This window comes from Schistocerca americana, chromosome 2, assembly GCF_021461395.2.
Source record: "Schistocerca americana isolate TAMUIC-IGC-003095 chromosome 2, iqSchAmer2.1, whole genome shotgun sequence".
In the NCBI taxonomy this organism is placed as follows: Eukaryota; Metazoa; Arthropoda; class Insecta; order Orthoptera; family Acrididae; genus Schistocerca; species Schistocerca americana.
In genome coordinates this window covers 490,112,624-490,139,842 of record NC_060120.1, presented here as the reverse complement: position 1 = coordinate 490,139,842, position 27,219 = coordinate 490,112,624, and the positions used below count along the sequence as shown (strand labels likewise).

Genomic DNA, 27,219 nt, shown 5'->3' with positions numbered 1-27,219 from the left:
TAAACATGACCTCGATACTCGCTGGTGGTGCCATCTCTCGGACTTTGCACAGACTTTTCAAACACCCCTCGTACGTAGGAGTTTCTAAAATCGGAAGAGACCCATTTGGTTATGATTTTTTGGAGTTCTGTAATATGGATGTGGATGCTTGTTTAATAATTCTGATCCAGCATCCTTTCTCTCTCTTCTTCCTCTTTGTCACATAAATTTGCCTTTACAATGTATCTAGTTTGCTGTTATCTTTATTATTTATCTTTGAGTTGATTTTATTTAAACGGGGTGGACAAAACATCTGCGGTTGGCTACAACGAAACTGAGTTTATTGTGTGTTATTGCTCTTTGTCATTCTATGAAAGCCATCCGATGTGCTTTAAGAATAGGAGTCGCTTTGAGATCTCTGGTAGTCAGTTTCTTCAGAAATTAATGACCCAAATATTGTGTCTTTTTGGCCTCCAGTGCTTCGCATTGGAAGATTAAATATAATGCAGTTTCATCCTCAGTACCATAGCCTTCACTCAGAGGCTTCTTTCTCTATACCCATTGTGTGCAGCTGTCTCCTAAAGTTCCCAGAGCTAGTCATTAAACATACAGTGAGTTTAATCTGCCTCCTGTTAAAGCCAAGGATTGTAGAACTTTTCCTGAAACATGGTTTTGAAATCATTGTCTTTCATTTTAGTCCAATTTTGTTATGTGCTACCTCCTGATCCGGATATGTAGTTTAAATTTTACTATCACCTTAGTGATAGTTAAAACTGATTTCGATCCAACAGATGGATTCATCACACCTGCCCTGACCAGCCTCTCAGCTTGTTCATTAATACTGATTTCTGAGTGACCAGGGACCCACAGCAGGGCTACCCTGTTAGTTACCGCTAGCCTCAAAAGGCTTTCATGGAATTCTGCAATGACATTTGATCATGTTGCATGGGATGATGGAGATTTTAGAGCTGCTTGGCTGTCTAAATGAATGTAGATGCTACAATCCTTGTAATACCTCTGTAGATTTTCCTTTGTGTATATTCTGATAGTGAGTATATCCACCTGAGATACTCGGGCCAGCTTCCACAGAGAGACTGCTCTCACTAATCTCATCTGTGCATATTCTGATGGCAAATACCTCTATCTGGAATGCCCGGGCCAGCTTCTCTGGAGAGAGTCCTCTCACTTGCCTAGGCCAGGCCTGTATACCTCGACCACAGCACACACGGCTGCTTTCGACCCATCAGTAAACTAGACTGTCTCTGGAATGGTTTCATGGTTCTTTCCTCCACTGCTCCATATTTCCTATGGTTACATAGGAAGATTTATTGAAGAAGCTAGAAGTTATTTTAAATCAACTGGCATTTCCCTGACCAATCCTTTGTTTACGTGATTCATTATATTAGTGTCAGATGCAGGGAATATTGGTTTTAACCTCTATTCTCCTGCAGCAGCCTCCTTTGTAACCAAAAGATGTAATGGGGACATGTCCACCATGCTTTTCAACCCAGCAGTGAGCATGCTGCTGATTCCAGCCCTTATGGATAGGCAGGCCAGCCTTTGCACCTTCTCAAGCCCATTAGCTGCCTTCTGTTGTACTTTATTCCACCACACTGTAGCCTCATAAATATCATAGGGCTATTGCAGAGGTGTAGTTCTAGTCTTTGCTCTTGGGGCAAAGACCCCAGTGTTTTCAACAGGCCCTTGTGTTGCATATAAGAGCACTTTTTGCCTTGGAACATACATTCTTTATGTGAGGAGGGCCTTGTTAGTTTCGCATCCAGGGCTACTAGGTACTTCACTACCTTCTCTATTGGTAGACTTTCATTTCAGAGCTTGAAATTGCAGTATGTGTCTTGGGTGTGCTTCCTTGTGAACTCTAGTTTTCTTGGAATTAACGCTTAAATCCTATTTCCTACAACAATTTTGCTCAGTGCATTGTATCAGTCTGTTTACAGTACTTGCAAATTTGCCAAATGTTATGACTGTTCATCTGTGTGTCCTTGGCAAAAATAATATGTAGCGGGTTAATGAGCTTATTAGTCATTAATTTCCACAGGAGCAGGGACAAGACCCTACCTTGCTAGACACCCTCTAGACATGTTTCCACATTATTAATGGTGGGTTTTACCTTTTGTTTACTCAGTATTGTCTTTTACCCATCCAAGTACAGTGATCTTGATGTTGTTTACTTGTGCAGCTTTAACCATGGATTCGAAGGTAGTGTTACTAAAAGCCACCCTCCTCACCCCCCTCACCCCTCATTATCCAGGAAGATACAGAGTGCCATTTCCTGAAAGTGCAGTGCTTTTTCTGCCTTCCAAACAAGTTGGTGAAGTGTTGTTTCACACGATTTGCGTGGCTGCTGTGCATGTTTGTTTTTGTGTAGCAGAACCTGAAATAACCATCTTTTCTGAAAGTGCATGTTAACCAGCTTTTTTAACTTTTTTAGAAGAAAGGAGGACAGACTGATTGGTCACATACTCTTTGTGTGATAAATTCTCCCTGGTTTTGGAATGAAATCAACCTTTACTGTCCGCCAAGGATTCAGAATGACAACAGCAGCCAAACTAACTGAACAGCGTGGATGGGAGTCTAATTAATCCCTTTACTGCTTGTTGCAGCAGACCCTGAAAGATACCTGCTGGACTTGACGACTTGAGCAGTTGAAGTTCCCACTACCAAGACATTTCGAGGCAGATACCCAGTTCTCCCATTGGTTATTATGTCTTACAAACCAATAAACCACATGGACTGCATTCCTGTCCAAATCACCTGCCAGAATACATTTGAGGAAGTGAGTCTTGAGGGGCACTTCCAGTCTCTCATGTGCTGACATAGCGTACTCACCATCCTCCCTTCTTAGCCTGCCTCATGTTTTTTTGGTATCCTAGTGAGGATATTATGAAGTCTGGCTCTGGTGACAGTAGGTACCACATGTACATACCCTTCCAACCCCCCCCCCCCCCCCCCCCAACCTCCTTTTATACGAGCAAGGTTTTTGGATTAAGACCATGTCCACCCCCCTGTCTTTGCAGAAGGTGTCCCCTTACTGTGTTGCAGATTTATCTGCAACACTTCCAGCTGCCAAACTGCTGCCATTGTCACCTTTGATGTCTTTGATCACCCTGTCGGTCTCCTGTGAGAATCCCAAATACAGTTTTAAGTCTTGCTCTTACATTGCCTTCAGGATCTTCTGTTCAACTTCTACCACAAGGATATAGCCATCAGTTCCAGCGTTACAGCTAATGATCCTTCTCTGTTGAGACTTTCTTGTTCTGAACCCTTATTTTCTCTAACAGGACCTCTACTGGAACATTCTTAAGTAGTTACGTTACCCAGGTTGATATTTTAGTTGTCTCGTTGGACACTATCTCAGTCAGTGGATCCATTGTCCTCGTCCCCTCACAGACAAAGATCGGAGCACCCTTATCCAGATGGACTCTCCTCTTTTGTGCTCATGTGTTTCATATAATTTATTAAGAGCTAATTAATAATAGGCCTCTCAGTTGTGATCACTTGTTTTGGAGACTACATCTGCACATGGTACATAAAATCACAGGAATTTAACTTTAACCGTACTTCATCTGCTACTAATATTTTGGCTGCAAACCATCTGCAATTTACAGACCAAGTGAGATGGACTGACTGCAAAGCATTCCTATCCGCTTTCATACATGAGTGCTAATCAGTACTCAGAAGATCATGAAGCAAGAAATACTACACAGTCAACAGAGATAAATGCTAGCATGACCCCTCTATGAAAGATGTTTCACAAATTCTAGTTGAGAGTGAGACAGCTCGGTTGTCTGTGTGAGTTAATTCTTGCCAGTGCAGTGGAATCCAGCACTAGCAGTTAGACAATGGTACTGTCCTCTGTTGACCAGAATTTGTGGAACAGTACTTTTCCACAGAGGGGTCATGCTAGCATATATCTCTGCTGACTTACTTTCCATTCCTTCCACCATGATCTGCCATCTACTTTTATGCACGTGGCTCACCCACACAATATATAAGATGGACTGTAGTGCTTCAACATCTGTCAACCTTGCTCTAAAGATGGCTGGACAGTTTGAAACTAAAATATTTGCATCAGACTTAAGTATGGTTACAGCTGAATTCCCATAATTTTATGGAGCAATTAATACGCCATGAGAACATGTAGATTCATATGCCTGTCTTTCCCATTTCTTACTGCTCATTTGCCCAAATGGAGAGACTAGTTTCAAACTTGCGAAAGCTTGAGATTCAGTATATGCATTAGCTCGTTATGACTGTGGCAGCCCTGCTACCTTTACTTATGGTTCAGTGCTTGGTTAGTAGATGTGCCATTTGAAATCAGTGACTTATGTACAATGGGGCAAATAGATTGAACACTCAGTCAATTGCTTAGCAATAATGACATGTTACAGGTATGCCTACTGCAGCAGCTTTGTCAACAATGAGTAATAATGTTTTCGGAAGTCCTGCGCGCAAATCGGCAAGCTCTGTGGGTGTTGCTGGAACAATGCAGTCCCAGCCACCGTCGGAGGATCGATATGCTGCCCTTAAAGACCTGGACAGTCTGATGAAATCACAAGCTTCGGATGCACAGGGGGGTGACTGGGCCACAGGTGAGTAAACAAACATCTTCTTCTTCTTGTTTTTGCTAATAATCAGCTATAAATTCAGTAGATTCTTTCTTTTTTTGCCTGTTCAAATTGAAAAATTGTGGCGCAGACGGGAATAGTCACCAACTCTTTAAGTTATCTTGTTCTTTCCAGCAAGGGAAAAGTTGAAATGCTGAAAACAAAGGAGCAAGATGTGGATGGAAATTTAAAAGCATTTTCAGCAAAATTGTGTAATTCCTGGATTTCGAAGTTTTTACTCAAACGAATGTTCCCCCCCCCCCCTCCTGCTGATATTTTAACAACTTTTCTAACTGTCCACCTTTGGTGTGTCAACAGAACGTTAACCCCACTCAGAGATTAGGCCTTAAACCTGTTCAGGCTGGCTTGACTGCTGCCTGCAGTGCTGTCTGAGGAGTGGTCTATGATCTTGGGACATGAGATCAACATGTTGCCAACCGTGCCAACCATTATTGCCAGTAAATGAATCCAAGTGATGCTACTGCTGTTTTTTTATTCAAGCAACTCATTATTTGGTCTCATAATGTTGAGTGGACCCTGTTCCAGACCTCCCTATTTCAGAAAAATCTGAGCATTTTCCAGGAATTGAACCTGAGTCCTTCTGCACTGAACGCAGTGGTGCTAACCATTTGGCTGCAGAGGCAGTCATCTGTGTCAATTGTGGATATTAATTTTTCATTTTTTGGAGCTCAGCCAAACTTTTAACTAGAGGCGGTATGATGTGCTTGTTATCGCAACAGTGCTGCTCCTAAGACATTGTCCTTACAGGATTGATACGGTTTCTTATGACATCCAGTCATGGTTGTATGATTTTACCTCAGTAAAAAATTATTTTGAAGGCAAAATTCAGTATTTCTTTGTGTTATCCTCTGTTTTCTGTGTGCCTTGCTTTGGAAAAGTGCATCATGTGTTTAATGAACTGGCAGTCTGTTGTTTGGTTAAAGGCTTGCACTTGATTTTGACTGATAAACCTATTAGAGATATATGAAGCACATTATCACTTCCACCCTTTTGTACACAGAGGGATCTACAGGTATAAATAAAAGATTGACATATTTCAGATTGGGAGTATATTCTTGGTTATAAGGGAAATGCCAGAAATGGAAATGCTCACCTACATTGTATAGTAATTCAGTTTCATTCACATGGCAAACTCAAAAAGTCAGACATCTGATATTTTTCAGTTTTGAGGTCTTTGTTTTTTTTGTATTAGGGTTTTCTTCTTTTAGATTTTTACTTGAATTAAATCTATTTTTTCCTACTTTAATTTGGCTTACAATGTCTCATGTGAATAAATCTCAATGATTTCAGTTTTCTTTGGTGCAATATACTTTCACTATTTTGCTTTCTGCTTCTTTCTTCCGTCTCAAAATCTTTCCAAAATCTCTTCACGTTTATAGGGGATTAGTTTGAGTCTCATTGTTGTTGGAGCAAGGAAGTGAGCACATTGATCATAATATATAATTTTGTTATGTGTTTGGTTGTTAAAAGTGCAAGTCTTTTGTTTAGGGGATGGAAGTCTATAAATAAGCTTAAAATCTTTTTTGTTCACATTCCTCTTGTGCCCACATTACCTTTTAGGTTTTGCAGTAACCTCATTCCATTGTTAAATTATCTAATCCCTTGAAGTGGAGTGGCTGAATAAGAATTCTCAGTTGGCCTATTGCATCACTGAGCAGTGTTAGTTTTTTCTGGCTTCAGCAGTGCTTTTATTCTATGTTGATAAAAAGGTTTTAAAATATGCTATGGAAAGTTCTTACAGATTGTTAATAATTAAGGAGTAAAGGCAACAACTCACTAAATAGTTGGAGTGTTTATTCATCAACATGCTCAACAACATGGAAAATTTTGTTATTTTTTGACAAATAATTTTTCTAGCTAAAGCACTCACATAAATGCATGTACACCCTGTCCCTCCTTTGTACAACTACCTTGTGCCAGCAAGAGAACACATCGGATTTGCAAGTATTTTTACTCTCATTCATTGTCCAGTAATTTAAACCTACAGAGAGCCCTGCAGTTACAGCGTTTGTAAATGGAGAAGTCTCATAAAAGATTGTGACTGAAGGGCTGTGGTTTTCTTAAATCATCTGCCAGATGCTCAGGTGGAAAATGCTAGAAGAATAGAAAACACAAACACACTAAAAGCGGAGAAACCGAATAAGAAAATTGGCTGTTATGTATCATTCCAGAATTCCGTGTATGTAAATAGCCTCAAAGCCTCATGATTTAAATTTATTATTTGTAGCCAGAATTCTGCTTGTACATTATGAGCAAAAGTGTTATTGACACAATGCATACATGCGACTATCTGTCATTTTCCACACCCTCTCCCCCACTACTCTCAATTGCCCTCCCTCTATTGTGGTCTTCCCAGGTCTGTTTAGATAACTTCTAGTCATAAGCATCTCCTCCTCCTTCTCTTCTTCATCCTCTTCATCTTATCTTATTCTTCCTTCTCTGCCTCTAACCAGGCGAGATGGCACGGTGGTAAGCCACTGGACTTGTTTTTGGGAGGGTAGTGGAAGAAATTTTCATCCAACTATCCAGTGTTAGGCTCTAAATTACTTATAGTGAATGCTGGAATAATTCCTTTAAAAGGGCACTGCTGAATTCCTTCTCCAGTGTGAGCTTGTGCTGTCTCTCTACTGACCTCACCATCAGTTAGTCATTAAACCCTAATCTCTGCCTGTGGGAGTTTACAGTATTACCTGGTATAGCTGTATAATTGCAGCTAAGCCATTTGTTGGCAATATCCTTTCTTTTAGGAGTACTACTCCGCTAGGTATGCAGGAGAAATGTACAGGAGGAAATAAAACTGTGAGGATGGGTCATGAGTATTGCGTAGACAATTCAGTTCGTAAGAGTATTGTTCATGACAGACAAGCTTCCAGGATCTCGGACACACAGTTTTAATCTCCGAGAAAGTTTCATACATTTGACACAAACATGTATCTGTCTCTTACATTTTACGTTTTAGCTTTGTGCTGATGAATATCAGTAGATGGTCTATTTGATCGTTAATTTAATAAAATCTGCTTTATTTTAGGTGCATGGTCATCTCCAAATACGTCAACTGTCCCAGTCTCAGTATTTGGTTCACCATCTCAAAATTCTCAGTTTCTTACATCATCCAGTGGAGTTTCTTCATTGCCTGAACCAGCAGCGATGCAAAACCCATTTTCAGGTAAGAGGACACCACATAGAAATATGTAGTAATATATTGAAAAAAGTATGGAGCTTATAGTTTATCAATAACTTCTTTTCTCAGGCTGGATGTAGAAAATGTAGACCATTTTTAATCCCATTATACCCATAAGATTTTATTATTATACGGTTAGCGCTAGTCTGTGGGTCTGTCTTTTTATGTTACTGTGGCAGACATTGTAATTGAATTAAGCCCACTTATTTTATGTGCTACTCCTGTGTTGAGACTTCAAAGGCACATTTCTGTTGCTATTGGTTTAATAGCCAAAAGACTATTGTTCAGACAATTGCTGGAAGTATTTTTACGTGGAGGTAATATTTGCAGGAAGTGAAGTTAAAACCTCTTAAATGTTGGCCATAGTCTCTCATTGGTGAATGAAACATTAGCCTGCAGTCTATGCACAGCTTTTAGTTTGCTTCCCATATGTGAGCTGACCAAAATGCTATTGAGCACATTGGGGACGCCCTTGAGCAAGATATGTGCGCATTTTACACAGGTCTGACAAATCTCTGTAAGTTATGCAATGTCATATATTGGTATAATCTTCCAACACCTTCGTGTCTACTGAAGCCTGTACTACGTGTTGTCACTGTCATCAGGGTGAAATGTCAAAATTTACAGCTAAATGTAGTTGATTTTTTTTTTCCTTGTTTGCAAATTTGCAAGATTCATTTGTCTTACTCTTTCAATCACAGCTGCTCGCATATAGTATTGTTGCTGACCCTGTTCTGTTGAAGCCATTCTATGGGTTTTTATTAAAAAATTACATTTGCATCTACACAGTTAAGCCATATTAATGTGACCACCAGCTACGTTCATCGTTGAAGAAATACATGAATATTACCTCATGTATGGAACATATCTCTGACAAGAAAAAAATGCTGATAGAAAGAAAGAAATGAAGTAATTGTGTGGAATGTGCACTGTACTCACTAGGCCTGTGAGGTAACCGTACATCGAATGAACACGGACGTGGGTGCAGACTGGAGACAAGGTGCATAATCTGCAAGGACTGATAGTAGACCTGTCTCCCCTCCTAACACCAGCACGTGAACAGTGAGCAAGGAAATATAGAAATAATAAGCACATGGTCCTGTGAATTATATTAGTATAATTGAATTAATAGCTAAAATATATTTACGTTTGTGTCCTCATATAGATACTCCTACGTAAATCTATATCCCATGAAATTTTGACAAATACACCCCATAGTTTAGTGTAATATCTTATTCATTTTCCTTTTATAGTTTTGGCTGTTTGGATTACTGAAAACATCTGTCTTGAAAATGCTAAATGGCAGCAAAAAAGGATAATACAACTCTTCCACCAGGGATTATTGTTCAGTTATTGCCAGAAGATGGTATAATTTGTGGTCAGTCTCACTCGCCACCCTTTTAAGAGAGCACCACTCACTGCTATGTTACATTTGTGATGTAACAGAAGAATGTTGAAGATCAGGTGGTTTGATCAAATAAGGAATAAAAATATTCTGCAACGACCCTGTGAGAAAAAGTCTAGCAAAGAACATAATAAAATGAAAAGAATATTTGAGCACATATAACAACACGTGTCATTGCTTAAAACCACAATTGGGGCGATGCTAGAGGGTAAGACCTGCAGTGCAGGCCTAGATGTGTCGAATAAGGCAGATTGTCAGTTATGATCAGCACTTAAGTTGAAATGGAGAGGTTAGCTAGGAGGCGACAAGGAAGGACTGCACCAAACCAGCATTAGGATTGAAACTTCCTGGCAGATTAAAACTGTGTGCCGGACCGAGACTCGAACTCGGGACCTTTGCCTTTCACGGGCAAGTGCTCTACCAACTGAGCTACCCAAGCACGAACCACGCCCTGCCCTCACAGCTTTACTTCTGCCAGTATCTCGTCTCCTACCTTCCAAAATTTACAGAAGCTCTCCTGCGAACCTTGCAGAACTAGCACTCCTGAAAGAAAGGATATTGCAGAGACATTCTCCTTGATTTCTAGTTTGCAGCCAAACAGATGGGGACTCATTTCTGACCACAAAGCCTCAGTTTTTTGTGGAAAATTTAGAGGACAAGTTTGGAGAAGTTGATGGCATGTCTAAAATCAGATCTAGAGCAGTCCTCATACAGACATCATCCCCAGCACAGTCTTGGGCATTGCTTGCTTGTGACAAGCTCGGTGATGTTGCAGTCTCCATTACGCCTCATAAGAGCCTCAATATGGTTCAGGGATTTATTTTTGATCGTGACCTGTTGTTGCACTCTGACGACGAGCTCCGTGCAAATCTGGAATGCTGCGGTGTCCACTTTGTACGATGTGTCTTCAGGGGACCTAAAGATAGTAGGGTCTCCACCGGTGCCTTCATCTTGGCTTTCGAGGGTGACACCCTGCCCGAGAAGGTCAAGGTGGTGATATATCGATATGATGTTAAGCCTTACATCCCTCCTCCCATGCGCTGCTTTAAGTGCTGGAGGTTTGGACATATGTCATTGAGATGTGACGCCAACCCTACCTGTCGGGATTGTGGACGTGCCTCTCACCTCAATGTCTCATGTTCGCCGCCCCCTGTTTGTGTTAACTGCGCACAGAAACCACCTTGCTCGTCAGACTGCATGGCTTATGAAAAACAATGGAAGATTATGGAGTATAAGACCTTGGACAGGCTCACTTACACAGAGGCTAAACACAAGTACGATTGACTTCACCCTGTGCGCATTTCATCGACATATGCTGCAACAGCTTCGATGTCGCCATCCCTGGCGATGAGCCCCCAAGCTCAGCCGCTTTTTGTTGGCCCTCCAGCTCGGCCGTCTATTCTTGCCCCCCTGGTAGTTAGGGGAACACCCTCTTCCGTTGCTCCCCTGTTTTCAACATCGGGAGTAACAACCCATCCTTCTTGGGGACTTCAGTCCCCACCTCTGCACCGGAGAAGTGCCCGCCTCCTCCAGCTCCCCTCGCGCAGAAGGGATCGCTTGATGCCCTCCCTTCCATGGTTACTGCCCCTCCAGATGTCAGCCAGTGGCTGAAAAAGCCACCACCTGAGGGCTGTAGGGCTTCCAGGTCTTCCACGGTGCATGAGACTGGGTTGGAAAAACCCACTCAGCCTGATAAACCGAAGGACAAACGGGATCCTACCAAAAAGAAAAAGGAGAAGGACATAGAGACAGAAAAGGAGTTCACCACTGCACCTGAAGATGATGTGGAGCATCTAGCGTCCACTCAGGGGCTGGATGTTTCTCGACCCGCAGCTCCTATGGAAGTTGATCAGGGTACTTCGAAATTGGTGGCGGTGAGCGCTTCTTAGGTGTGACCTATCCCCCCTCCCCCCGGTTCTTTCATGCCTTCACAGTCCGATACCATTATCCTTCAATGGAATTGCCGTGGTTTTTTCCACCACCTTGCTGAGTTGAAACTGCTTTTGTGCTGCTTCCCTTCCACTTGTCTGGCCCTACAGGATCCTGGTTTCCTGTTCGGCGGACCCCCTCCCTCTGTGGCTACCGGGGTTACTATAAGAACCGCGTAGAATACGACAGGGTGTCTGGCGGTGTCTGTGTTTATGTTCTTGCCACTGTTCTTACTGCCCCAGTGCCACTTCACACGGCTCTCTGCGAAGAATTTTTGGATCGCGCAAATGACAATGAGATGTTCCTCAAGAGAATCATAACTGGTGGTGAGATATAATTCTACTGTTATGATGTTGAGACCAAGGTTGTCTCCACTATGTGTTGGGAAAGGTTCTCAAAGACCAAAAAACACTCATCAGGTCAGGTCAAATGTCAAAACCATGCTGATAGTTTCCTCTGACTGTGAAGGATTAGTTCATCATGAATTTGTGCCACGGGGCCAAACTGTTAATTGATGGTTACCGTCAGAATGTGTTGTGGCATTTGTGAGAAAATGTGAGAAAGAAACGGCCTGAAATATGGCGAGACAATTTATGATTTGCATCACGATAATGCATCCGCATATTTGTCCTCGTTGGTGTGTGACCATTGCACAAAAAATGAAATCACTGTACTGCCTCATCCTCTTTACTCTCCAGACCTGGCCCCTGCACACAGTTTTTTCCAAAGTTGAAAACCCCGTTGAAAGGACAACGATTTGTAACAATCAGTGAGATGAAAGTAAGTTCACAGACGGTGCTTCGCACATACCAAGACTACTTCTAGAAATGGAAAAGGCATTTGGAGTGGTGTATCAGTTGCGGAGGAGAGTGTTTCAAAGGAGACCGTATACAGTAAATAAAAGAGAAGAATAGAAAAATTTTGTGGACAAAGTTCTCGAATTTTTTTGAACAGACCTTGCATTTTCTAAACTAATGTAATGGTAACCAGAAGTTATCGACACTGATATTAACAATTTTTTTCATGAGATCTGACCTCTTTCTAACATGTTTTAGATATATTGTCAAGAAAGTTTTGTTTTTTGTACGGCTCACTGCCAAGGTATCAGTACACTTTGTTCCTAGTGATGATTTTTCCATTCAGGTTTACTATGGGCTTATGTGTATTTTACAACTTTGTTTGAAAAAATGCATACAGTCTTGTCAGACATTATTTTTAGTTGCCTCCTCAAACCTTCACTGACTTAATTATACATGTAGAAAGACAGCAAGATGGTGGCAAATGTAGATGCAAGTAATATTAATATTGGCAAATGTAGATGCAAGTAATATTAATATGACTAGAAATTATAGTTATATAGTAAAAAATGGTGATTGCAATTAGTGTAAAGGTGAAATTGAGAAGTTAAATGAATATTTGAATAGCTGTTGAATAGCAGTTGCTGTTATTCTGAGATGAGAAATCACTAATCTTAGAATCGAAAACTGAGAGTTACAAACATCAGCTTCAAGCAGTATTCCAATCAGGTTACCAGGTGCAAAAGTGATACAGAAAACAACAGAGGATATGAAACTCAAGTGGTTACAGTGTGCTAGTGGAGAAAAATTGCCTTAAGTGCGTAAATAATCAAAACATTCTTCCCGTTGTAAATAACGGCCAAAAATGTGTAAACAACTCAAAACTCTCTTCCTATTTCTCAAGAAATGACTAACAAAGTGGCTAAGAAAGTGCCACACTCTCAACAAAATTAGTTTTATATAACAAATCTCATGTGCACAAAAAGGTTAAGCGTGTTATCAGAAAGCAGCAGTGACTGTTTAAACATTGAAAACAAATATTCCAGCCAGTGTGAAGGTTACAAAATGGTAAGTTGTAAAAGGAAAGTCAACAGAAAACATAAACAGCAGACAAAGAAGTGCAATGTGCTGTTTCAAGCAGACAACTGCGGAAGATGTGAATATGGACTTTCATGCAGCTGGCACTGTAAAACCTGACACAAGAACAAAAAAATGTAATTGAAGGTATCTTGGAACATAAGCGTGTACTGAACAACAACGATTTTGTTGTTCGTGTGACTGGTGCAAATGGTGTGGCACATAATAAAGCCAAAAATTGTACAACAGGTTTGAAGAATTTTTTAGATTTACATAAAATGAAAAACATGTGACCTGATCTTTAGTTTGTGTGTTAACAGAGAGATCCGTAAAACCAACCTTAAAATCAGACAACTGTGCTCCACATACACAAAATGCAAGGTAGCAGATATTAGTTAACTAGAGAAAATTCTGTCTACTGAACATGGTGAGCATCTGAATTACTAAGGAAAGAGGTTGGGAGATAAACAGGATTATAAATAAATTCGCAAATGAAACAATCTCATTTTAAAGGATAGTCTTTCCATGCTTTTTATAGTACCACGTTTTTTAGGGAAAATGACATACAAGCGAAGGAAAGGTAGAAACCACATTAAGAGGAAACTACAGCAGACTAGTTCATGCAGTTAATTTTACTGCTTTAAATCCCTCAGTGAAAATAAATGAACTTGCAAGACCCAGTGAAACTAAAATACCATTCTGTACTAAAACAGTATTCTCCTTCATATAAATGTACAATCACTTAGAGGTACAGTCAACGAACTGCAAAACTGGTTTGATATAGCAAACTGTAGGGTGTCATGTATTAGTGAACACTGTTTGAAAGAGTTCGTAATAGACATTTGTTTTCCACTTGGATACTTGCTAGAAACAAGCTACTGCAGAAAGAGCATGTCACATGGCAGGGTCTCAATCTGCATGAAAAGCAATAGTGATTTACATTCTCAATCATTGACCTTAGAAGAATATGCCTTGAAGGCATATTTGAAGTAGCTGTAATTATAATGCACATTAAAATGTTGTAATTGTCTGTTTGCCAAACTCCAAGCTCTAATAAGATAGTATTTATAGAAAAAATTAATACTTTAATATTGCAATTGACCAAATATAAACAGTACAAAATTATAATTGTAGGCAAGACTAACTAACACAGATATAAGGACAAAGAGAAAAAAATGTGATTCATATGGTTAATTCTTTGGAGTCATTAAACCACTATTATCTCAATCAAAAGCCCACCAGACTGTTTTCGTGTCTTGATAACGTATAATTAGTAATTGTTGGGTTCATATTAATGATATGGATATAATAGAGGGAAACATTCCACATGGGAAAATATATCTAAAAACAAAGATGATGTGACTTACCAAACAAAAGCGCTGGCAGGTTGATAGACACACAAACATACACACAAAATTCAAGCTTTCGCAACCAACGGTTTTACAAATGTCTGCTTGTGTCTGTGTATGTGCAGATGGATATGTGTGTGTATGCGAGTGTATACCTTTCCTGTTTTCCACCTAAGGTAGGTCTTTCCGCTCCCGGGATTGGAATGACTCCTTACCCTCTCCCTTAAAATCCACATCCTTTCGTCTTTCCCTCTCCTTCCCTCGTTCCTGATCACGCAACCGTTGGTTGCGAAAGCTTGAATTTTGTGTGTATGTTTGTGTTTGTTTGTTTGTCTATCAACCTGCCAGCGCTTTCATTTGGTAAGTCACATCTTCTTTGTTTTTAGACTATAATTAGTAATACGCACAAAGACTTCCTTGACTGTAATGTCACAGAATTAGGAATATCAGACCATGCAGGGCTATGGCTTCAAATTGAAAATTGACATAGACTACTCCGAGAATCCAGTGTAAACAATATGACAGACCAGTTAAAGGAAATAGATTGGTCTTGTATAATGTATAATAGCAAAAGTATTGACAAATTCTTTTCCAGTTCCCTGACAGAGATTAAGCACATAGTAGAAAAGATGTGCCCCACTGTAGCCAAAAGATGTACTGATATTACACATAAGCAGTATCATACATACCAACAAGTGGTTTACTCCACAACTTAACAAACTCAGGATACTACTATTAATTCTAAAAGAGAAGTCTCGTAAAAATTAAAAAGTAAAACTGTATCCCTGTTGACTTTGATACACTCAATGAATATTTTGTAAATTTTGCCAACACTACCATTACAATCTATAATTCTACATTAAGTGCAGAAGCCCTGTTAACTGACGCAAAACAAACAAGTGAGAAACTTATGTGGACCCTAATCACTTTAAATGACATCCATAAATTAAATTAGTACATAAACAAAGCAATCCCAAAACAAAATATTGCTTTGGACTCTGTAGTTTCATCATAAAGTGAATAGTAAAGAAATTCAAAATGAAACTTCTTTCACTATCTAACACAGTAATAGATGACTGAATTTTCCCAGAATGTCTTGAGCTCACACTTACTTTACCTATGTATAAAAATAAGGTGATAAAAACCTCCCAAATAACTACAGACCTGTTCAATAGTACCAATCATATCCAAGATAATAGAAAATTATATGCATAAACATATGTACAACTATGTTGAAAGCAACATCATTTTAAATGAGCAACAGTTCGGTATCAGGTCTCATCTATCTACTGTAAAAGCAGTTGAAGCTTCGACGAATAATGTATGAAGGGTATGAAAAAAAAGGATATCTATATCTGGAACACTTACAGATTCAAGCAGAGTATCTAAATGTTGTGCTACAGAAGAATGCTGAAGATTAGATGGGTAGATCACAGAACTAATGAGGAGGTATTGAATAGAATTGGGGAGGAGAGGAGTTTGTGGCACAACTTGACAAGAAGAAGGGACTGGTTGGTAGGACATGTTCTGAGGCATCAAGGGATCACAAATTTAGCATTGGAGGGCAGCGTGGAGGGTAAAAATCGTAGAGGGAGACCAAGAGATGAATACACTAAGCAGACTCAGAAGGATGTAGGTTGCAGTAAGTACTGGGAGATGAAGAAGCTTGCACAGGATAGTGTAGCTTGGAGAGCTGCATTGAACCAGTCTCAGGACTGAAGACAACAACAACAACAACAACAACAACAACAACATCTAACTCAATGTCGTATAACACAATCATCAAAAGTTAAAATATTATGGCATAGAATGTAAATCACTCAGTTTATTCAAATCTTATTTAAGCAATAGGTTATAGCTTGTGTATGCAAATAAGCAGAGATCAGCAATACTCCAAATAAAAAGAGAAATACCCCATTGCTGTGTTCTTGGACCCTTCCTGTTTATTGTCTACATTAATGACCTTTCAAATTATATGCCACATAAGAATATACTGTATGCTGATGACATTACATGACATTAATAACCACAGGTGAGAATTTACAAAGTGTATTAGTCAACAACAGAGAAATAACGCAAATAACGAAGCACTGGTGTCGTAACAATCAGCTGTGCATAAACCAAACAAAAGCAGAAGGAATCATTTTTAATCTAAATGTGATCAAAAATGAAAATAAAACAGTGAAACTACTTGGACTGTCCGTAGACCGAAAGCTCTCTTGGAAAGAAAATGCAAATTATCTGTGCAGTGAACTAGCTCGTGTACTCTTTCCCTGCATACTGATATTCGAAATAGTTGCTCCACATAATAGAACATTTCAGTGTTTGCTTATATGTATATATATAGAAGGAAACATTCCACGTGGGAAAAATTATATAAAAACAAAGATGAGGTGACTTACCGAACGAAAGCGCTGGCAGGTCGATAGACTCACAAACAAACACAAACATACACACAAAATTCAAGCTTTCGCAACAAACTGTTGCCTCATCAGGAAAGAGGGAAGGAGAGGGAAAGACGAAAGGATGTGGGTTTTAAGGGAGAGGGTAAGGAGTCATTCCAATCCCGGGAGCGGAAAGACCCACCTTATGGGGGGGAAAAAAAAAAAAGACGGGTACACACTCGCGCGCGCACACACACACACATCCATCCACACATATACAGACACAAGCAGACATATTTGGTCTTTAAATATGTCTGCCTGCGTCCGCACATGTGTGGATGGATATGCGCGTGCGCGTGAGTGCACACCCGTCCCTCTCCTCCCCCCAAGGCAAGTCCCTCCACCCCCGGGACTGGAACGACTCCCCACCCTCCTCCCCAAAACCCACATCCTCCCGTCCGTTCCCCTTTTGTGTGGTGAAAGAGGACCCCTAACACCTCACATGTTTAAAATATTAGGACGCACTACCCGGAAAATCTAGGGAAAAATCGATCCAAAGTTTCTTAGGTGCCTTATGAGTATAAAATGTTAGTACACTGCCGAGCCGCCGTCTGGCCTAGGTGTTTAGGGCTCGGATTCTTATGCCAGAGGTCTCATGTTCGATTCCCCCTCTGACACTTTTTTTTTTCTTCTGTTTCATTTTCTTTGGTTATTCCACCAGTTATTCAGAAAGTTTCCCAAACTTACATTATCTTTAGCAAATTAGTTCCATTATTGAATAAAAATTATTTTCTTTTTGTCCAACAACACAATTCATGGCGGTGGGTTTTCCATTTTTCATTGTCAAGTATATGAGGAGAAACATTGCCTTTTTAATCAGAATAACAAAGTCGATTGGAAAACATTCAATTTTTATACATATAATAATTATAAACAAGAACCGCAGTGGTAATTATCGTAAAAACAAACAAAGCAATAATTTTTGCGACATCTATCGCAACATATAAAAGCGAATTTTTTACAATCACAGGGCATTTGCAATAAATCTGTACAAAAACATGCCCCATTAACATTTATGAAAATGTTTAGAATTTCTGACAGTTTTGAGGCAAACCAGGCATTGAATCATGTCTCGGAATATTGGTGACAATAATTGATGGTGAATTATAGAATTAATTTTTATACAATCTTCCCGAGAATTAATTTCACGATTCTCCTGTGACAATGCGCTGCAATTTTGCAAGCAATAGAAGAAGGAAAAAAAGTGCTGGAAGAGGAATCGAACCCGAGACCTTGGGCGTAATGATCCGAGCGCTAACCATGTAGCCCAGGCGGCGGCTCGGCAGTGGACTAACATTTTATACTCATAAGGCACCTAAGAAACTTTGGATCGATTTTTCTCGGGATTTTCCAAGTAGTGCGTCCTAATATTTTAACCACGTGAGGTGTTAGGGGTCCTCTTTCACCACACAAAATTGCGGACAAATCCCCGACCCCACGGTCGTGCTGTCTCCTTGTTAGACTTTGGGCTAACTGAGGAACAGCAGTCTCATGATCTTCACTACACTAGCCATAGCCATCTACGTCTGGATTACTAAAACATTATTTTGGAACCAGGTACCTGTTGCGTAGGGACAACAATAATTCGATATTTTGTGTAATTACTGACCAAATATAAAATACTGTCATAATGTACTCATTAGGAGAGATAATCATATGTTAAAAGTTTAACATGATTAGACAAGTATTGCAATTAGAAACTGTGTGTATGAGGTGGCATAACTGACTGCATTCATCCAGTCTCTAGGAATGAGAGTATTTAGTCACTTGCAATAAAGTTTACACACAATTTCAAATCTTCACAAAACTTTTTCTCATTCACCCCACAAAATGATCAAAGGAAAAAAAAGTTTATCACCTATTACATTTTTGCTGTTCATGTAGTGAAAACTCAGCATTAGGCATGACATTAAAATGTATTACTTTATTATTACCACCTCTTATTCGCAACACAGTTTGCAGACAGTATTCACATATATCACTGAATACACTTCAAAATTATCATTATCCAATCAGGAGATACGAAGTTATAGCACTTCAATGCATGAAAAACTAGCATTTGCTTAAAACAGAGTTAAATTACCCAGATTTTATTCATCCTGTGTTTCCTAATGAGAGCAGCGAGCGACTTCCAAGAAACTTTTTAAAATCTGCCAGGAAGTTTCATATCAGTGCACACTCCGCTGCAGAGTGAAAATCTCATTCTGGAAACTTTTTAAAATTGAATGTTTGCTAAATTTTTTCTCACTTATGTGCTTAATATCAATGTTTCACACATTAATTCACTTGTAAAGTAATCAGAAGTTTGAACCTGTTTCCCATAGATTCTGTAAAGAAATGGTAGTTTACTGTTATAGGTCTAGTAGTAAAGAATGAATGACAGCTATAGCTGAAATATGGTCACAAATGCTATCTCCATATGAGTGTACTGTGTTGTTTTGTTGTTCACTAGATCCAGTTTTTATTATGTTATGCTCACCACATTTTGCAATATATATAGGAAGGCGTATCTTTGGCTACAGTAGTTCTTCACTGTCCTCTTTCTTTAGAATTGCTGCTTTCATTTCTTCCACATTTGCTGGATTTGACATTGCAGTACACACTTATTTAATAGCTTTGTCAGGTAAGAGTGATTTCTTGCTTTGTTGTGTAAAAGTACTACTTTTATCTCATTTAGTCCGGGTACTTTCACTTTTATAAGTACATGATAGCCATTCTTGCTTCCTCTTACACAAAGGGCAAAACTACTGTCACCTTTTTAAACAATCTTCACTTCATTAATGTTTTATTTTTCTCCCATTTTTACTCTGAGTCATCGGGAAACACTGTTTTCATTAGGATAGTCTGCATTGTTCTGCCAGTCCGGTGCTACGAGCCCATCTACTGTTCTCAGAGTGGACACGACAATGGGTGACTTAATTTTCATCATTATTACTGTGTATGGAGTACCTAAATGTTTGTTCCCTGTGGGTTGTGTCCCCCCACCCCCCCTCCCTCCCCTTTATATTGATTTTTACCTCTGTACTTGTGCAAGTACCTGAATTGTTTGTTATCTGTGCCTTGCTTTTTAAGTTAATTAATGCACTAATCCAAGAATTGCTTTGTTATTGCCTTTGCTTTTCTTTGAGCCTGCAGCAATCCCTTTCATAAGTTCAAGACTTTGTCCATCCACATCATATTCAGTTTCCTGTAAAGTTGATAACCTTAGTGCTGCTCATAGTGCCCTCCATTTTCCTCTTTTGACACCATATGTATGGTGTTTTTTCAGTAGCTATTGTAGTGATTTTGTCCAATAATTTGACACCTATGATTTGGTTTTTGTAGCCATGCGTCTGTATACTGGCATTGTTACTCCGCCATCCAGTAATACTACAGAAGGTGAAAGTATTTCCAGCTGTATTTTATTATTTGCAGATGAAATCTGTGAATAGTATCTTCCAACCTTCTAACATCTATTTCCTTGTTGCATCATAGGGTAGAATCTGGCAGTTGCAGCCTTGGTGAATACCTCATAGGGTATGGCTGAATGCCAAGACACTATTGAAAATGGATTTTTGTGATTATATGCCTGATTACACCCCACCGTATATTTCTGTGAATACGCCATGAGCATCACATAGTTGCTCTGTTTTAACAATAACTATTATCGTTCATCAGAAGTATAATTTCCACATTGGGAAGCTTTCCCTACATTACACTATGCTACAAATTTACATTGAAAATATATAAAATACTTAAATTTTGTATTTCTACAAAACATTCCTTCAAATAAATACTTAGCTCCAGCTTCAGAAATACACTAACATTTTTATTCAAATATAGGTTTTATAAATTGAAACAAATTTTTCTATATTTATTTGTGTTAGAGATGCTTTTCGACTTTCAATTTTAAAGCACCTTCGGTGGATGTAATCTGGGATAATACAGTTTTGTTTTGTATGCAATACTTGCCGAAAAACTAGTTTATTATAATTTTTTCCTTAATGAAGTACTGTTTACAGTTATTTGTTTTTCTAGCCAAAACCTCCATTTCCTCCCATCCAGTCATAGGTAACCGGCTGCACTATCACTTCATTTATAAAACATACACAAATTTTCATGTCAAAGTCACTTTGTTTTGTAGTTTTCATATTTTGTAAGCTAACTGTTGTTGTACACCACTTCTGGTCTGGCACTTAACTGCAGATTTTCATACGAAAATTGTGAGGTGCTTATTTCGGCGTGAAAAATGAGTGACTGTTAGTAGTAATAAATGAATGTAAAAATTATGATGTGAACTGTTTTTTAAACTGCAAGTATCACACACAAAAACAACTCTGTATTACCCTAGATTAAATCAACTTGAAGATGCCTTTATGCAAAAGACGGAATGAATCTGGACCATAAATAAATACAAATTGCAGCAAGAAAAAGGCATTCAGTTGTACAAAACGAAGATTTGTCTACTCACTGTGGATAATGACCACAGAAACAAACTGTTATATGTATTCAAGGTGGAACATTTAGTGTAAGAGGTTTGTAAATAATTCTGAATTCCCAAGATTAAAAGTCACTCGAATAACATGAAATAACTTCCAGTGATAAAATTCAATAAACATCAAATCACAAAAGCACGGTTTCTAATAGATATTGTTGAACATACATAAATAGTCCATTGCTTTATAACGAATAAAAACATGTTAGTCCTGCTAGAGCACATAATATTCAGTAAAACAAATGCTTTTCAGTCATCAGGGTTCTTATCTCACATTTTGAATAATTTTTTATCAAACTATAAATTGGCTTCACTTTTTCACTTGGCTTGTCGCTTAAAAGTTACATCTGGAGCATCTCTAGCAATAATCCAGCTGTAGCCCACCAAAATAACAGAAGTCCACTTACTTGGCTACCTCTTCTTCGTGGCTGCTGTAGCGAGCTGAAATCACTTGCCAGGTTCATCAGAAACAGCTCCAAATTTTTAGGGAGGAAGTTGACGTGGACATAAAGAAAGTTCCCCCCCCCCCCCTCCCCCCAAAGCCATATTGCAACCCAGTTTTTCATAACATGACAACAGTTCACATGCAGAATGAAATTCACTTTGCAGTGGAGTGTGTGCTGATATGAAACTTCCTGGCAGATTAAAACTGTGGAAGAAGTAAAGCTGTGAGGACGGGGCATGAGTCATGCTTGGGTAGCTCAGATGGTAGAGAACTTGCCCGCGAAAGGTGAAGGTCCCGAGTTCAAGTCTCGGTACGGCACACAGTTTTAATCTGCCAGGAAGTTTCAGTTCACATGTAATGTCCTAGTAAATTTGTGCTCTCTTATTTCATAAGAAACTGAACATATTTTTAAAACTTTCCGAGGTAGCCCTCTCATCACCATGAAACATTTTATCAAATTACTTGTCTATGAAAAGTATTTGAATCTATGAGCCTACAAAGATACCCTATTAGACTTTTTTGACTGTGGGAATTTTTTCTGCAAGTTCTTATAGGCTTGGTTTATTTCCTTAATAAAAGCTATGTCAGAATTCCTTTGAGAAAAACATAAGGTCAAAATTACAATCACTACCACCTATAACATTACCCCAAGTAGGGTATTGAACTTGTATGACCTAAGTATTGAATAATATTATTACTGTATTGTTTTATCCTTTTCATATGCAACAGTTATATCCCTTTCAGACCTGAATTTTTCCTGAAAGAGGGAAATTTTTTTTATGTGGTGATGTAATAAAGATTTATACAAAAGTGTGTACCCATTTTCAAAACAAACTTTGTGCATTTGGCTTCACTTTGTGGACTAAAATAAGTAACTATTAAATATTCTCTACTGTAATAAGTAGTAAAATTATCATTCAGTTATTAACATGCAAAATAATAATATTCAGTTAGACAGTGGAGTGTAGTGAACCAACCACATCTGTGTATCGTGGTGGTCACAAGCTGCTGTGCACTGCGACATCAGCTTGCTAATATTTCCATAGTGATGCCCAACAGTTGGCAGCAACTGTGCATTATGAAAAGGTTGAACATACACAAATGTATACTTCATGTTCCCACTGGGAAAAAAATACTTCTGTTGCAACAAAGACACAGTAATAGTTAATGTACACAATTGTAGCCAGAGGGTCTGAAAGGTATGTGTTTGCTGGTAGTAAATTTCTTCTGTCTTCTTTTATGGACTTACACTAGAGCTAAGTTTCAATTTTCTTCTTGGTATTTATTATCAGGACAGTGGAACTGACAATCTTCATGTTTCATGCAGTTTGCATTTTCACTGATGTGCGGTTTTATCACCTGTGATGTTAGTGGCATTTTGAGGAATTTTACCAGATCTTGTGTATGGGTCTTGCATGCTCAAAAGAAAAATATTCCTCTCATCAATTATTGTACACAGCTTTATCACCACCAGTGCACTTCTCGTGACATTTACTTGTGCTACCCTTTATATTGTGCTAATTCTGGCTATTGAAGAATGTTGTGTTGACATTTCGGTGCAAGCCAAATGCGGTCATCTCTGAGAAGCAACAATTCAGCCTTTTGCCACTGTTGATTCACTTTACTTGCGTGACCAACAACATCTAAAGCTCAGCTTGTGCACTTTCCGATGCTGCATTGCTTGTTCCTGCTTCTGCATGGGACACAAATGTCTGGCTCGTGTTCCTTGTTGTGATTCTTATTTCTTCATTTTCTCCTCCACAGGAGGAGGAAACCATTCTGTCCATGCTTCAGTGTTTTGCTACATGACATAGATTATGGCTCTAAGTACATTTTGGAACTACCAAATAGCCCTAGCTGTGTTGTGCAGGAGGAGAATTCACTTAAGAAGACTGTGAAATTATAAGGAGAAACACAATAGTTGGCAAGTAATTACCATAAAAACAAGTGTATAGAAACATAATAGGAAAAGAAAGCCTGCATGAAGTCAGCAATGATAATCGACTAAGTCTGATAGAATTCACCAGTGGGAAGGAGATGATGATAAAAGCACTTGGCATCCAAGGAAAGATATTAGAAGTACAGTTGGGCATCACCAGATGGAGTTTCAAGAAACCAAATAGGCAATTTAATTATAGATAAAAGGTGCAATGCAGATGGGTGGAAGTTAGTAGCTGTATAGGGGTGCATAAAGACACAGAGCATTACGTAGTGCGGATTAGATATAGACAGAAGAAGGTAGATCTAGCAAGAAACAAAAAGAATAGGGAGAAAAGTGAAACGCAATATAGGAAGTCTTTAAATTAAATAAAAGCAGGAGGAATATAAGAAGAAATTAGAAGAGTTTTCAAGGCAAACAATGTAGAGAAGGAAGGGGGTGTGAAAACTAAATGGAAGATACTGAAAAAAGCTACAGTGTAGTCTTAGAAGTAGTACACTTACATGGTTCAACAAGAAGTATTCACTGATAACCAAAGAGAGAAATTTAATGAGGCAGAGAATGCTGCAATTGAAAAAAAGACTAGCAGTGGAAGAATATAGAGAGAAGAGCAGGGTGAAGAAAAGCTGTAGATAGGAGGAAGATACAGCAGATAGATGAGCTGAGGGACAAAAATGAGACATGAAAGATCTAGGGAAGTGAAGAGAGGATTCCAGCTGAGGGCAGTCTTCCATAATGATAAATATGGATCTTTAGGAAGATGGAAAGAGTATTTTATTGGATTACTCAATGGGAAGGGGGGAGGTAACAGAGAGGAAGCTTTGAATAGGGAAGAGGAAAAACCAGAATTAGAAGCAGAGGAACAGAAAGTCGAACCACCAGACTCGGAGGAATTGAGAATGCAATTATAAACTTAAAAAAGAATAAAGTAGCAATAGCAGACGGCATAGAGGCCTAATTATTAGTGTTTGGGGAAAATACCCAGACAGTTGTTAGTTAATAAAGGTAATATAGATAAAGAAATACCTAAGAACTGCCTATTAGATAAGAAAGGTGATAAGTCAGAGTGCAGCCGTTGCCATGGGATTACTCTCTTGGATACAAAATATAAAGTGCTTGGTAAGATTTTAGCTTCTTGTGTAAAATGCTGGGTGGAAAGGATATTGGGAAATTATCAGATAGGATGTAGGAGATATAGATCTGCAATGGACCACATTCTTTTATTGAGATGAGTGACAGAGAAATTTTATGATTATGAAAAGCAACTTCATCAGTTGTACATTGATCTTAAATGTTCATATGACAGTATAGACAGGTGTAAGGTTCACCAAACTATGAAAAATTTTAGAATTCTACTATAATTAGCGAGACAATAAAAGCAAGTATGTAAGGTAAGTGTAGAACAGGAGTTGTCAGGAGAATTCCATATAGGGCGGGGTTGCAACAGGGAGATGTGATCTTTGTGATGCCCTCTAACTTATCATTAGAGGAGGTGATTTGGCAGATGCCAACAAAGCCAGGGGGAACAATATTTATATTAGCAGGTCCAGGTAGTGGCTTACACCGATTCTGTAGCATTAATTGCAAAGGAATGTAAGTGATTTAAAGGTTAATAATGCTGTGTTAGGAATACGTGAACATTAGGACTGGATATTTATACAGCCAAAGCAAAGTATATGATGGGAAATCATGGTAGGAATAGAGAAGAGGCTTCAATAAAAATAAATGGGAAAGAATATCAAAGAGTTGAAGCATCTGAATATCTAGACTTGATAACAGTAGAAAGTGAAGGGCAGCAGCAGAAATTCAAGAAATGGTAGCAAGACCTACAGTACTGAATGGATCAGAAAGCTGAAAGATGACTTCACAGGAAGAAGGTTGGTTACTGAAATGGGAAAGGAAGATTTTGCGAAAGTTATTTGGAGCTGTGAGAGAGGAAGAAAGCTGGAGAAGTAGAGCAGACAAAGAACTGCAAACACTTTTTGGACAGACTGATATTATAGCGAAAATCGAGCAAGGAAGAATAAAAAAGGATCATCTTGTACAGAGAATGTTAGTAGCTCAGAGTGTTAAGGAAGTGTTTATATTAAAGCTCAAGGGGAGAAGGAAAAGAGGAAGACCTAGGAAAAGGTGGGGCAAAGGTATGGAAGAGGACTCAAAGCAATGGGAATCAGGAAGTGGAGAAGTATTGGATAAGGAAAGTAATGGACATAGATGAAAGGAGACAGGTGAGAAGGGAGGCCAAGATTCTAAATGGACTGTACTACCACTTTCTCATTAGCCAATCTGTACACCATTTCATACATTCTCTCCATTTTCTCTATTTCCTCATATTTTTCTGTCGTCCGTCTTTATCTTGCTTCTTCTGTTTCTCTTCTTACTTCTTTATTCAGTTTCCTGTAAGCTCTTATTGCTTTCTTCATTTCATACATTTTTGCATTTTTCTGTCCTTTATTGATACTGATGAACACACTAATGTACAGATCTTATTTGGCAGAGTCCATGAGTCCTTCCCTCATATTTACCTGTTTGTCATGTAAACATTCTTCAGCTCTACCTCTTCCCCCATTTGTCTGTGAACCTTCTTCCAACTTTCAGCCTTACCTACCTACCTACCTACCTCCTTGTGTGCATAAAAATCCCCAAAGAGAACATGTGGTTAAAGGAATTTCTGTGAAGAGGTCATTAACCAGCCCGCTTTTTAACATATTATTCAGTTGCAAATAAAAGAAAATGTCCCCTGCATGGCATGCACACCATAACAGATACTGCTTCTAATACAGTGTTGATAGGGAGATGTGAGAAAGTGTATTCATCACTTACAAAAATTTACTACACCTCCTAAACCCTCATGATACTCAGATCATCCTTTTTGTGGATGCAGTAACCCCTCAGCACAGATTTTCTGTGTTAAAGAGTTCCGCTTCTTCCACATGTGAGCCATTTTACTAGGTTTAGTTCGGATCTTTCTGGCACACTTCCAATTCCTCTTATTGTAATTCAGTATCTTTTTCAAATTCATGAGAGAAAACCTTTAATCTGGTTCAGTGGTTGGTTGGTGGGTGTTTTTTTTCCGAATAACATATGCTTTTGCTTGAGACTTACTCAGCACAGACACACAAGGTTTTGTAACACTGGTACTTGCATAGACTGGTAGTTCTGCTTCGTTGCCGTGGAATGTGGTATGGGCTTAGTGACTGTTTTGCTACAAACACCATCCGTCCCATCAATTTGGAGTTCATTTTTAGGAAATTCATTTTTTTAAATATTTGTGTAGTCCTTTCAAGACAAGTGCTTAAATCAAGATGTGTGCTCCCAGAGACATGCAGTATGCCATCATCAGGCATAACTCATTGTGGAAGCTTGCTCAGTGTTCACAGTCATAAAAAGGCTGGCAGTCTTGACCAATCTTCAGCTTGGAAACCCTGTGTACACGAATTTATACCCATCTAGACCTGGTCAAATTCCTATGTGAAGTGCTCCCTGCGCAAATTTGCACAACACTAAAGAGGAGTTTGTCCAAAATTTGTGTCTGCTGCTTGTTGCCTTTT

At 38.9% G+C, this 27,219-nt stretch overlaps 1 protein-coding gene and 1 non-coding gene across 3 annotated transcripts in view; one reads left to right on the top strand and one right to left on the bottom strand.

The window, feature by feature from the left end:
* Positions 1 to 27,219, top strand: part of LOC124592586 (arf-GAP domain and FG repeat-containing protein 1) — a 94,565-nt gene that overhangs the window by 50,298 nt on the left and 17,048 nt on the right. For both annotated transcript variants that reach the window (XM_047131849.1, XM_047131850.1), the window contains 2 exons: positions 4,392 to 4,592; positions 7,657 to 7,794. In XM_047131849.1, coding sequence (XP_046987805.1) covers positions 4,392 to 4,592; positions 7,657 to 7,794 — 339 coding nt within the window. The remainder of the gene's footprint in view (positions 1 to 4,391; positions 4,593 to 7,656; positions 7,795 to 27,219) is intronic.
* Trnas-uga lies at positions 9,580 to 9,654 on the bottom strand. Its single transcript has one exon. It is a non-coding gene; the product is annotated as a tRNA-Ser (tRNA).